Raw genomic sequence first — 14,486 nt, 5'->3', positions numbered from 1 at the left:
TAATGGAATATAACTCACCATTGGTAAAAAGAGGTTCTGGTAATTTTCTGAAGAACGATTTTAGTAAACTGCTTATGACATTCAAATCCCTCCATTTCTATATATTCAGAAGAGAGACATGGACAAAACTTATTTCTTTAGAATAATAATCCAAATACTTTCCAGGAATTCTAAATGCGAATACTATAAGCAGCAACTTACATCATCATGAACATCAATGTCTGTCACTCCTTTGTTGAGCTCTTCTTGCATACTTGAGATAGCAGCATTATTTCCTGGAACTCTGTAAATGCCTGTATATTCAAGGCCTCTTTCTTCAACAAGCTTGCAGCAGACATCAACTATTAGCGGAATATACTGGGGGGATGCAGAAATATTGCTCGTTTCAAAACCTTATTTAGACAAATACAAAGCTAAAATATTTCAACCACTGAAATTATATATAATTTATATATCCATATTCTCATACTTTATTGTTTTGAGCTGGGGGGCAGTCATCAAGTCTAACTCCGAAGGTCCCAACAGATGACGGTTTCTTCTCAAATGTTTTCCTCATAATGCTTGGAATCCCTTTTCTCCATGTTCCTTTATCCCTCGGTGGGCTCGTCTCATCTTTTTTTGTAATTTGAAGTAAGAAACAGAAATAAAGACACTAGTTATACAATCAAAAACTGCTCTTCTTGTAAGTAATAAAATCAATGAGCACAAATGTGATAGTTTTAAAGCATGTCTATGCAGCAGAGATACTGAATTTCCTGTTCTTTTTTCTTACCCTCACCTGTCCTCTTAGGTTCTATTATAAAAAAGCAGCATCTCTTCCAGATTGTTCCTAAAGGTTCTGAACTATTACTCTTCATACCAAATCTCAGGGGAGGGGAAGACAGTTGAAGAGCACCTTAACATGGGGTAATGACTAAGATTTTTTCAGGTTTTTTGGACATGCATACAGGCTTTTCCAGAGATTTAATTCCCAATTTTATTAAACGATCCCTTACTGGCACCACCTTATATAACCTCCCTGTCAAACCAAGCCTTTGAAGTTGGGAAACAAAAAGGCCAAACACTTCATTTTTCAAACACTTCATTTCATGATTCAGTGCATTTTCACCACTTTCTCTGGTCAAACTCCTTGCAGAAAATCTGTACAAAAAGTTCTGAAATCCAGGCAACCTTTTAACTTTCTTTGAAGAGGTTTGAAAACCAAGCTAAGCTGATGCAAAGAGCAAGCTTTGTAAATCTTGCCTATAAGAAATACAACATTATCTCATTTTGTTGTTGTTCAGACTATAGACTGGTGGTTTCCAACCCTGGGTTGTGACCCAAATGAAGGTTGTGTGGGCAATGCCAGTGGCGCCACACAGAAAAGAGGAGCCACATTGCATGCAGGGAGCTCCCTGACCCCTGCGCCACTGCCAGCACACACTGCTACCAGCAGCAGGGTGTAGGGAAAAAAGGTTGGGAACCACTGCTCTAGACTGTTACACAGAAAGAGCCAAGACCTATCTGAGAAAGACTGGAATAAAAAATGTCAATGGTCTGAGATGCTAAAGTATCAGTAATGCTAGAAACAAATGAATTACACAGATTAAGTGATTATAGATACAGTTCAAAGAAACTAGTTAATGCTTGTTTGCACCTGTATACTCAATGCATATGAAGAGCTGAACTAAAGCAACACTAACGTCTCATAAGCAGCCTTTTATAGTGTTAGTTATTTTTAAAATCCATAAAAAGGTACAAACCTTTGGTGAGGATCTTCCTTTCAGACTCTTCCTTGGGAGAATGTGGAGTTTGGGCCCTTAGTTCCGGTTTGCTTCCCAGAAGTGTCTGTCTAAAACTCAGACTCTGGCGTGGAGTTTTGGGAGATGGCTCTGTTTTGCTAGTGGAAGAACTAAAATAAGAAGGTATTTGGATATGGAGAAGCTAAATACTAGGCAAATAATATTGCTGTCAGCATGTACATTACCTACCTCATCATTGTGCTATATTCTTTAATCCTCCGACTAATTAGGTCCCTACTAGTGACACCAGTATCCTGTAAAATAAATGGAGATCTATTTTACAACCCTAATTTTGATAATATAAATTGCAAATGTTTATTTAGCATCTGTAAAATACAATTGCTTAGCAGCAACATGAGATAATTTATGTTGGACACTTACAGAATTTACAATTCGAGTGCAGTTAAAATATAATGATTAGTCTCAGGAACAACAAGAACACCACCAAAAAACTGAAAGTTTAAAGAAGAACTGAAGTGTAAAGTCATAAATTAAATGCTATGATTGGAATTTTCAGAACAGTCCAGATGATTGAACCACAGAACTTCATTGTAAATTCATTTTAAAAGAAGATATATGATTGATGTATGCTGGTAATGCTCTTGATATTTTAAAGTATTATACATACTTTACTGTCGACTTATATGTACGTCAACAAAAGCAATCTGATAAATCTGACATGTACTTTTAACCCAGGGGCGGGCAATTATTTCAGGCAGAGGGCCACTTACTGAGTTTTGGCAAGGCATCAAGGGCCACATGACAGGCAGCCAGGGGCAGATAAATGTTAACTTTCTAAATTTTTTAGGGGCCCCACAGCCCAGATAGAATGGCTTGGCAGCATCTGGCCTGCCGGTCACATTTTGCCCACCCCTGTTTTAACCACTTCACCTAAATTCTGTTTGTAAACATACTTTCCCTGCGATAGTTATTCCAAAGCTGAGTAGTTTTGCATAGCTGCATTAAAAATAGCCATGAAAAGAATTTTCTCCATTACATGTTTGAATATACAGGAAAAACTAATAGCACAGATAAACACATACTATATATAATACACTACACTAATATATTTCACATATAACAATTTATATAAATGAACAGAGAAAATAATTAAAATAACAATATTTCATGATTTAATAGTGAGAAAAATTTCTCATAAGTGCTATTGGATTGCTATGTTATAGCATAAGTCTGACAGCACAGTAGCGTAGACAATGCTGCTTCTGACATAACTATGACAGAAAACAGATTTTGATGGATATTGTACAGTGTACATTTAAAACATATTTTAGTTAACTGTATTTATAATTAACCAGTTTTAATAGGTACCACTAAGTATTATTATCAGATCATCAAGATGTTGGCTTATTATCTCAATAGGTGTAGTTACTCAGCTTTCTTTAATGTCACTATTTTCCCTTACTTCTCCTAATATGTATTTTGCAGAGTGCAAATTTTTAATATATAAAAGCATATACATGTAAATAAATATATAAATATACCATATATACTTACATATGTCTATATTATATGTCCATTACCATATTTACTCAAATACAAGACAAGATTTTCCCCTCAATCAGCACTGCGGGGGGAGGGGGGGGATAGAACAACTCCTCATCTTACATTCACAAACAAAGAAACCTTATTAAATACACTGTTGATCATTAACCTGATGCCAAAATAGCACATGCTTAGTAATGAAAACAAATTATGAAGTTGATTACATGTGGTCAACATTGAACATGACTATAAAATACATGGCCAACACTGGGCAAACAAACTGATGGGAACCTACCACAAATACAGATTAGCACAGCTTATCTGAAGAAAATATATAATAGTGCCCATTGTGCTCAGTCCCTCTCAGTACTGACATGTTTTCAAGTCATAGTGAGCCACTACATTGCATACATTTCAATTTCCTCTTCACTCCTACAGCTAAGCTGTACCTTTCTACCCCCTTTTCAATTATTCCTGTTTCTTCATCAGCCTTAAATGTCTGGCAAACATTACCAAACAGGGTCCCAAACAATCCACCCAGAATCTCTCTGTCACCACCTCTCTCAACCTGCTGCATATTATTATTGTCCTTGTCCTCCATGAGGTGGAGCTGAACCAGGTTGCCCGGCACCTCATTCGCATGTAATTTTTTGGAGGATCCCAAGACTTGTGAGAAGAACACCTACTTCCAAGTATGAGTAGTGGGGTTAATTAGTACATGGCTCCTTTGGTAGTGGCAGCAGTGGGGAGTGTTATCTGAGTACACACATATATTGAGCACTGCTGAATTATGAAATCACCATGACTTGAAAAGCTCTTGACTCTGCTGGGTCCAGCCCAATGAATTTCAGGATAAATCATGAGCCTTTTGGCTTTGGACTAATATTATACATAGGTTGTACTATATATAAGTAGGTAACAAAAGTGCTGCTTAAAAGTGAGCTTATGTTATGGGGTAACAGTGCTAAAATTTGCAGCAGTTTCAAAAAGCCAAAATGCATCAATTCTGGATGAATTAAGTTTACAGCTTTCCACAGTAATTTGCCTGTATGTGTGTCTATTGCAAGGACAGTGTTTCCAAGTTGTGCCTCAGTTCCATGTGCTCAGGGAGAGCAGGATCTGACAAGAAGGACAAGAGGGATTCAAGCAGCTGCAGGGGCCACTTGATCCCCCCCCAGATTTACCTTCCTTGCTATAGCAGTGGGAAGGAGAGAAATTCAAAGCAAACATCCAATAATTAAATTCTACACCTGGAAAATTATAACAAATTTATAACATTATCCATATATAGAATCTAATTGGGGGCGGGGGTGTGTGTCTTACATTCAGGATCATCTTATATTTGAGTAAACACAGTTTATGTCCTATTATCCCTAAAATAACTAATAGCAAATATAATTGGAGACTAAAACAGCTCATAAAATTATACACCAGATATTTTATTACTACCTCAGTATTTAAGTTGCTATTATCTTGTATTGCCTTAATCCATGCCAACATGTTATCTCTGTCTTCAGCCTGAAACAGATACTCGCAGTCTGATGTTGTGAGCCTGAATACATTTTTTCTCTTGGTTTCACTGTATGAAATGTCAATCAAACAAGCATTGATACTGATAGGCTGTTCTTCTTCAGATGGAGTTGTTTGGTCTTTTTTATCTTTGTACAAATAAAGTGAACAACCTCGAAGAACAACATACATCTGTTTCCATGGTCGAATGCTCCCACCAACTCGCTGAAAAAATATGAACCAGTTTATGTTTGCAAGTATAAACACAAGTTTCTATTAACCAGTTAAATTACATTCAGAACTTTCAGGAAATAAAGACTGGGATGACAAAGTGGCCAACCCCTAAGGAACAATATGCAAGGACTACACAAAAATATCACACTGATGGCTTTGCACCCAAGGAATGGGAAAATACTGGTCAATAGTCTTTGGTATCCACATACATGTTCATGCACAATTTTGTAATGCAAATGTAACAAAAGGGTCAGAAATATTAAGGTATGTTTACACAAGTTAACCAAGGAATTCTAGCCAGGCTTTCAAGTTTTTGAAGCAATGATTTCCACCCACCCTCTAAACATTTTGGCCCCAAACTTCCAGCAGGTCTGTGAGATTTATCTGACTTCAGCAACACTGCAGAAACTTACCCCAGCAGAGTGTATGTAAGCCACAGCTTGTCTCATTACTAGCAATGGCAAAATCTAAACTCTGCTTATAAAGGAGTAGATTATTTGCACTAAACCAGTCCAGAGACTGGAATTTATCTATAATTACTCTGAATTCAAAAAAATAGAGATTAAACCAGCTAAAATAATGATATACGAAGAAAAGTTTTAACCAAACAGGTCTCCTTTAGATCACAATGAACAGCTCTAAAGCTGTCACTCCATTACCTATTTTACTGCATACAAAAAAGCTGGAAAGGAACACGCCTTTCCCATAGCTTAAACACACACACACACACCCCCAGCTACCCACCCACTCCCTGCAACCGCCTTTGAATATGTTAAACAGCATAGTACCTTTCCCTTGTCTGTGACAAGCTGTCGAAAATAGAGCCATCCTCCCTTAGAGGCATCACCAAAAACCTCTGAAGAAGAGCCTTTTCTGGATCCAGAATCTTCTGAAGACTTTTGGCTGTCTGGGACCTATGTAAAGTTGAAGTAACAACGCTTGAGTGCTCCTCTACATACATTTTTCTACATAAGTAAACATTCACACTGCTTTCCCTCTCAATTGGATAGCTTGCACTTCATCTGTGTGTGACGGGTTCCACAGAGTATGCCCCAAGGTAATGTCTATCAGGCTCTGAACTGATGAATAGTGAAATCACATGCTGCTCTCCGGACAACATAACACATTATGTCCCTCCACCTTATATTTTTATTTGTGAGTAAGCTTTTGCCTTGGAATACATAAGATTCTGCAGACAATAGAACAAAACCTTAGTTCAAAGACTGAATTCAAAGCTAAGGGCATTTTTAAGTGGTTGCAAAACTGGCACACAGCAGTCCAATTTTACTGACCTAAAAACTGAATGCCTGATCAGACAGATGCATCTGGCATCAAATATCAAGTCAGAATGATATGATCCCCTTTATGTACTCACCTTGATCCCTTTTAGACTAGATACAACCTTAATAGATCTGTTGGGGGGGAAACAAACATAATGAACATGTTGTATACTTTTTCTTAAAACAAAAAAAAATACATGTATACACAAACACAGATTTGTTCAGGACTTACAATTTTCTTTCTTCTCTGTAATCATCCAATCCTTCGTCATAAGACTTGGATCTCTCAGTTTTCGGAGCAGGCTGGCCATCTAGCGTGCTAGGCCTGATAGATTCTGTGATTTAATCAAAATTATCAAATATTAATCAGGCTAAATCACACTTTGTGTTTTAGCTAACTGAAGCCGAACAGGATTATAATGGCCACACCTATCTCTGTGGCAAAAAATTTTAAGAAGAAAATATGTTTACTTAAAAAACAAAAACTTACCATGGTCATGTGAGAGCTGACGTCGAATTAAAGGAACTGAAGATGTAGGACTGGGAGGAACTGTTGTTATAGGAGGTGCTTCAGAAGCAGATGCACAAATAACAGCAGAAGCAGGAATGTGTGCAATGTCATGGTCAATGCTAGGGCTAGTCGGCTCATCTACAAGGTAATATGCAATAAATTAGGCATGTTAAATGCACTAATAAAAAGCTTGGACAAAACAGCATGCTGGACTTGTCTGTTCACTGGAAGACCACAGATTAATATCACAAGCATCCAGTCTGTGAGACATCAAGATTCCAGTTAATGTACACTGTTAAAAAGGCAGGTTTCATTAATGGAAAGTGTTGTAATTTTTTAAGGACAGACTAACATTTAACTGCACTTCTGGGATAAAAGTAAAGAATGCCAGAATTGATTATAAACAGGTTAAGTAGAATCAATAAAACCAGAAATGGATGTTTGCTTTTTCAAATATTGCCCACGATTAAATAGTATGTTGATGATTAGTGTACATTTATAAACTTCTTACATACGTGAAACTGAACTCAAGAGAAATGGAATAGGGGTACTATTCTCCACATTAAAAACTGTACATACAAACCCCAAGAAATTGGGTAAACTAGTTTTCAAAAAAAGCAGACAAAAATATTTGAAACAGTAATACTTAAAAAGACATCCAAACCCCCATTAAAAAAAATAATTAAGCTATTCTTTATACCTGGAAAGCTGCTACGGCTACCTACCAATGACCTCTTCCACTAGTTGCTCATACAAACGATTGCAGGCTGTACACGTCCAACATCTCACACTCTCAATAGCTACAAGGGTCATTATGAAATATTCCAGAAAGTTTTAAGCATTCCCAAAGTTTCTGAGATGTGTCTCACAAAATGCAAAGTTTGAAAAATCTTCCACAATTTTTCTAGAAACAACTTACAAACTTCTTCAAAGATATACTGGAAATATTAGGAAAATACTTCTATTCCAGTACTAAAGGTAGAGAAGAAAGATGAAGAGAAGATCATGAGCATGCTGCTGAACTGTACTGTATCATTAATATGTATGTATTCTAGGTGCTGTGAATTTTAATATGCAGAGCTTCTGAAAAGCCTATTGAAATCAGTAAGCATTCACAAACAGAGGTTTATTCTTTGCTTTGTGTGAACACAACTGCATGTACTGCATTGTGCTTTTCAAACAGTCACTAACAGTTCTGTTAAAAACAGTTGGAGCTCGTACCATCAATTTTTGGTAAAGCTTATATTTTTAAAACAAAAGAAGTCATTGAAACATGACAGGTTTAGTAACTTTAAATTTGTGATCTGTCACCAAAGGTAGGCAAGTCAGAAATTGGGGAAAAAAAGGCTTGCATAGAAAGGCAGTGGTGTCCAGTATAAACAGCTGAACTCTGTTGTTCAAATACTGGGGGAGGGGGGAACCACACATCAGAACTTGCCAATGCAACCTAAACTCTGGCAATGAAACATAGTTAAAAGAAAAGCACAGTTTTCTTAAAAGCTAAAATATTTATCTAAGGAATTTCAAAGTTCTACTTGTTCCACAGAAGCTATCAGAGAGAGGAATAAATAATTTCTATATTATATCTTGGGGATGGGAAAAACCTAGTAATTATATTTTCCATTTTCAGAGTGATGCTAACTCCTCACGGTCCCATGTTCTCCCCTCCCCCTCTCCTCTACTGCTCTTTGATCATCCTTTCCAAGAGCAAAATCTATACCAATCCAAAAGCTGACCCTACATTTGGACTAATGGAATCACACACTCAAATGAAAAATTCCAACATTTTCATTAACTGATTGTTAAAAACAATTGAAAATATTCATTTTACACCTGTTTTGAAGTCACAGACTTCACATCAGAATGTTTATAATTCCTACTCCACTTCTAGGCAAAAGGAAGGGAGAGAGAACAAGAAAGAAAGTACAGTGCCGAGCACAATGGCCCCTGATTGGTACTTCTTCATGCCATCACACATCACAATATACATAGATGCCTCTTACACTGGGCGGGGGGGAAGAGTGCATGGGGTGGCGAGGGAGGAGGGAGAGGCTTGTATATTAGCTCCCCTTTGTTGTGATGGTGCTTTAACACTTTTTAGTTGGATTTTGCAGGACGGGAAATGCATGAAGAAAAGAGAGAAACAACAACATTTTACAGATTACGAGCAATCTTGTAATGTGCTCAAAATGCTCAGAAAATTATGTACTACCATACCCTGTAAATTGACAGTAACAGGAGCTGCAAAACAATAGAAAGAAAATAAATGGATCAAGATCATGGTGTGTATTGTGACTTTTGGTGGTAAAAGACACAGCTACAGTATAACTGCCTTGAAAAGAATCACAAAAATGGATGGAACTTTTCCATACAGGGGACAGCCCATTCTCCATTAAAGAAATTGGAAAGACTACTAATGTCTTCAATATTGCTGCATCAGGATCTGAAAAAAATGTCCACCTTAAGGACAGGAGAAAATATTTATTCTTCTTGCAGAAATGATCATCTCATTCAAATATGACGGAGGGCGTGTTGAAGATTTTAACGTAAAAAATGAATTATATTTTTAAATGTATAGAAAACAGTAAAGAGTGCTATGTGAACTGTTTCTCTCCTTATAAAAAATATGTAGATGCATCACATTTATTAAAAACATCTAATCAAAATTTCCTTCCAATTTGTAGTCTAAAGCTAAAAATGCTAGCACTTACTCAAGTAAAGGCTGTATTGTCCACTGATTTTTTTCTTTAAGATGCACATATAAATGAACTCTTTATTTTTAGATATGCACAGTATTTAGGAAACCTCATTTGTGACAAACTGTAAGGCTCTAATTACTTTATCATTTTGTGAAGTTTGCCCCCAAGGCAAGTATTTTTAGAGCCAATTGCTATCAAAGTCTTCCTGTTGTTATGAAGCTGTTAGGTAATAATCTGTTTTCTCCCTGACTTCTGCAATTTTTTTTTTAAACTACGTTAAGCAACGATCTAGCTTATTGCTTTAAAACAAGCTTGATTTAACCCCTCACACACTAATTTAGATTAAAAGAATGTACAGTAGAAAAGAAGTTTCATACATAAGTCATTATCGATAGTCTGGTTGCTGCTAATGATTTATAGATTTGCATTGCTGCTGAAGGATCACCAAGCTGGGGACAAAAAGAACAATATGCCCAAAAGATTTTTTTTTTTAAATAATTGATAAAGTTGAGTGTTTTTCTGCTTGTTTGTTTATAAGAACATTTTTTTAAGACTTGAAATCATCACCACCATGAAACATATTCTTCTGTCCTCCCCTTCAAATTACTCACTAAAAAGATCATATCTGGAACTTGAGTCACCGTGGGTCACAACCCCAAATGGGGTCATAACCTCAGCAGATGGGGTCACAATAAACAGGGATCTGGTTTTTTCAGAGTGAGAAAAATGCAGTAAAATGTGGGATTCCCTTTGTAGGCTGGCAGACTTCCAGCCTGCAAGGGGCTGCTTGGGGCTATGGGGGAGTAGGGGAGGGCGATCAGAGGCACAGGGTGCCATATGCACATGCATGCATACATGCATGTGTAAGCCAAGCAGCAATGAGAGGAGAGTAGCTCCTGCAGCTCCCTCCAGGTAAGTCTATGGAGGTGGAGGAGGGGGCACAGGTGATACATTGGGAGAGCAGGGGAGGAGCACAGGCAACACAGTGAAGAGTGGGGGGGAAGGCAGTCTAGGGACATGTGGGCTGGGGGGGGGATGCCCCCCAAGATTTCTGCACCTACAGCAGGGTTAAACTAGCTCTAGGCAGGAGCCACCTCTGTGGCCCAGCAGGTGCCTGGCGCAGAAGGGAGCACTGTGCACCATGGGCAAGGTGAGGCATGGCAGCAGCAGGGGCATGGAGTTGTGCCCTCCACTGCCGCTAGGTGGGAAGGGGGCATATCCTGGCAAATATGGTGGCATGGTGCTCCCTCCCATGATGGGCACTGCCCACTCTGCCATGGAGCCTGAGGGGAGGGCAGCAGGGTGGGGAGCTCTGAGCCTGCAGCCCACACCCCCCTCCCCCCAACATGGGCACTGCTCCAGCCATGTTGCCCATGGGGGAGTTGGGCTCCATGCTCTGTTCTGGCTGCAGCAGCTGCCACCTCCCACAGACAGGAGCTGGGGGAGGGCGGGACAGGAGGCTGCAGGTTGGTAGTGAGGGGCCATGCTGAGGAGATGGGTCATGCTAAGGAAAAGTTTGGGAAGCAGTGACTTAGGATGTGTGCAAGCCTTCCAATGACCTGGTAAAAGTTAAGCAGTTCCATTTCAGTGGTGGGAAACTGCACCAAGAGAATTTTGTATGAGCGCTGTTTGCCCGGCTACCTGCTCTGCAAGCAGACAGACTGCGTTGCTGACCGCCTAGGAGGTACCAGAGCACACATCTCAGGAGGCTCCGCAGTCTGCCTGGAGACAGATGACAGCACTGTAGGACACAGGTCAGGGCTGACTGGCTGGCCCACATCCCTCTTCCCCAAAATACCTCCTTCCTGTTTCCCTCCCAGCTGTCAGGCATTCAGACAGCCGACCCCAAGCAGGTATACTGTCTTTTCAAAATGATCAGTTTCCCATCCAGCCCCCAATGGATCCTTAGCCCCGGCTACTGCTGATGGACCCAGTTCCAGCACAGGTCAGTCAGTCTGTCTGGGGTCAGGTTCTGCTGGTTTGGGGTCATGTGCCCGAGTCCCTGGCCTGGGGAAGTGCTGGGAAGCATTACCCCCTGTTCCCCACTCCTCCTAGACTAGTCCTAGGGAAGAGTGGAGCAGCAGGACAAAGCTCCTGCTTGCTCCTTACAACAATGACTCTGATCTGGGATCTCAGTTTCTGGCCCCAGGCTTTAAATGCCACCCCTGACATCCAGCTGAGCAGCAGGGGCAGCATTATAATCCTAGGAACTAGTGTGGGGGTTGTCAAGTCTACAGCCCAGGGGCAGGGCTTTACCAGCCCTTCGGCCTACAGAGAGAAGGAGTCTGCTCTTTGACTCAACTGGAGGAGCTGCGTCCAGCTGTCACAGGATGGGGGCCAGGGGGAAGAACAGCAATGTAGACTGGGATGCCAGAGGGCAGCTGTGGAGCTTCTATTGCTTAGGTAAGTGCACAAGCTTACAAGTTAAACCAGAGGCTGGCAAAGCCCAGCCCATGGCAGACTCAAAAGCCCCTGCCCATGTCTCTGTGGCCAGTATCCATGGATACCTCAGAAGCAGTGAAGCCATGACAGCGTGGGGCCAGGGTTTCCATGGAGACTGGCCCCAGTAGTGTTAGCAGAGCAGGCAGCTAGGTGAGGAGTTGCTCCAGGGCTAGGGGCTGGGATTATACTATGGTGACAGGACAGGCCAGAGCTGGGGCAGAGCTACGACCCCACTGCCGACACGCCCCAGGCAAGGGCATGCAGGCAGTGGATCGCGGATCTGCCTCTGCTCTGGCCTGTGTTGTCACTGCAGTAAAATCCCAGCCCCTAGCTCTGGAGCTGCTCCCTACCCAGCTGCGTGCCCTGCCAGTGCTGCTAGGACCAGTCTCCATGGAAACCCTGGCCCCATGCTGTCATGGCCCCACCACTCCTAGGGCCTGTACGGAAACCTGCCACAGCAACATGGGTAGGAGCTGTTGAGAAGCAGAGTCCAGCCACCAGCCAGATCTGCCGTTTTGCCCATGCTGAGTTAAACCCATCTAACCCTATTACACTAGACTTAAACCTTGTGGGACAAGGTATAACTTTCAACTGGGTGCACCATTGACAGAAATGTAACACTTGTCCACTCTCTCTACTATCTGGAAACCTGGCCGGGAGTAGAGGGAGGCAGTCAGGCTAACTACTGATGCCCTCTTGGATTAGGTATCCATTATAGGTACTTATTCCCACGGAATCGAGGTGCCAGATGAATCAGAATTGGAAACAGATACAAGGGAAGATTTCCCCTACAGAAGCTGGAGAAAAGGGGTGTGGCTCCTAATGTCCAGAACAGAGGGGAGACAACTCCTCTCCTCAGGCTCTTAATTTTCCCGAGGTCAAATAGTAGTCTATGCAACAGTACATACCACTTGTGATAGCATCCTTCCACAAGGTGGAAGTAACAAGGGAGGGATAATGAACTGCACTGTGCAAGGTACTGTCAGTAGTTCACATATGAGTTAAAGTTGTGAACCACCTGAAACGGTATCCTTTGTGTGTTGCTTCTCAAGCAACCAGGATAACTGCCTACCATGTTTGCTATCAGGTTTAGAGGTGAACAGCTCTCTGCATAGCCTCTGGAAGCGTGCACACCAATAACAATACAATGGAAGTGCTGTGAAATGTCCAAAGCAAATAAAATGGAGCAAAAAAGTCTCTTCCCTCCTGCAGTTATAACAGAAATGGGATTTCCAACTGACAGTATATCTTTCTTGAGCACCTACAATTAACAGGTCGTCACTACTGGAAGCACTGGTTATAATTTGTTTCAATCCCTTGCTTAGGAAGGTAAAAAAGGATATGACTAAAACCTGCTCCTCGTCACTATCTGTCAAGTGACATAACTGGCAGATTAATATAAAATGAAAGCTAGCCTACCATGATATGACAAGGTATCAGGTGAAAAGAAACATGTACTTGTTAAACACGACTCAACAAGGAACACAATAAGTACATTTGATTTTTAAAATATGTGCACTCAAGCCTTGAAGTGTAAAGAAAGCATGCCCCACTTAAAATCCTGTAATATATATGGTTAATATAATTTAAACAATATTTTCATAATTTTCAAAGGCCAGAACAATTATACATTTCCAAATTCAATAAACTGACTCATTAGATGACTAGTCCTCTTGACTATTTGCATTACAGTAATGTCTAGAAGTTCAACTGAGATCAGGGATTTTTCATGCTCTGTACTGTACATATACAAAATGAGCAACAGTGCTTCCAAAAAGGCATTCACCCCAGGTTAACTTTACACACCAAGGAGTCTCATTACTTTCCTTGGACTAGACTAGAGGTGCTCAACCCCTGGCCTAAGGGCCACATCCAGTCCATGAAACTGTGTCATCTATCCTCTTGGGCCTCCTACTGGTCAGAAATTTGGCAGGGGCTAGTGGCAGCAGCAATTGCTGTTCCCCTGCTGCCAAATTTCTGAAGCCATGGGGAGCTCTGTGGTCTGGATAACACAGTCCTGGACACTGTATCAGGCACACAGGACAAAGTGGAGGCAGCAGGGCCTGATCCTAGCGAGTGGGACTAGACTGAGACAGTGTAGGGCCTGACCCCAGCACGCTGGGTGCGCAAAGGCAGTGTGGGGCCTGATCCTGGTGCAACAGCCTGGGCAGAGGCACTGCAGCCCAATCCCAGCATGCTGGACTAAGCAGAGTTGGCATAGGCCTGATTGGGACACACAGGGCACAATCTAGCAGTGAACCAATCCTACGCCATTCATCCAGCCCATAGAGCATCACTGAACTACAACATCAAACATGCAAGGCTGGTGCCAAAGCCAATGAGATGAAGGAAATATCCCTACATTACAGCTAGGGAACTGATGTAGAAAGATTAAGTAACTTCCCCATGACTAGGCTGAGAACTTAACCCAAGACTCTATAGCCTACTTAAATATTGTAAAATTGGGCAACCTCTGTGAAATCCATTGGAACACACACACACACACACACACACACACACACACACA

The 14,486-nt window shown here is 41.0% G+C and overlaps 1 protein-coding gene across 1 annotated transcript in view; it reads right to left on the bottom strand.

The window, feature by feature from the left end:
* The window catches only part of ARHGAP21 (Rho GTPase activating protein 21), a 103,577-nt gene that overhangs the window by 13,493 nt on the left and 75,598 nt on the right, over positions 1-14,486 (bottom strand). Inside the window, exons 9-18 of the mRNA XM_019507957.1 lie at positions 6,798-6,956; positions 6,540-6,642; positions 6,403-6,439; positions 5,816-5,941; positions 4,734-5,018; positions 1,971-2,035; positions 1,743-1,891; positions 470-612; positions 202-357; positions 19-97 (exon numbers count right to left, since the gene is read on the bottom strand). Coding sequence (XP_019363502.1) covers positions 19-97; positions 202-357; positions 470-612; positions 1,743-1,891; positions 1,971-2,035; positions 4,734-5,018; positions 5,816-5,941; positions 6,403-6,439; positions 6,540-6,642; positions 6,798-6,956 — 1,302 coding nt within the window. The remainder of the gene's footprint in view (positions 1-18; positions 98-201; positions 358-469; positions 613-1,742; positions 1,892-1,970; positions 2,036-4,733; positions 5,019-5,815; positions 5,942-6,402; positions 6,440-6,539; positions 6,643-6,797; positions 6,957-14,486) is intronic.

This window comes from Gavialis gangeticus, unplaced genomic scaffold, assembly GCF_001723915.1.
Source record: "Gavialis gangeticus isolate Ggan-Ray unplaced genomic scaffold, GavGan_comp1, whole genome shotgun sequence".
In the NCBI taxonomy this organism is placed as follows: domain Eukaryota; kingdom Metazoa; phylum Chordata; order Crocodylia; family Gavialidae; genus Gavialis; species Gavialis gangeticus.
Note: the sequence above shows the minus strand (reverse complement) of the source record. Positions and strands in the feature narration are given on the sequence as shown.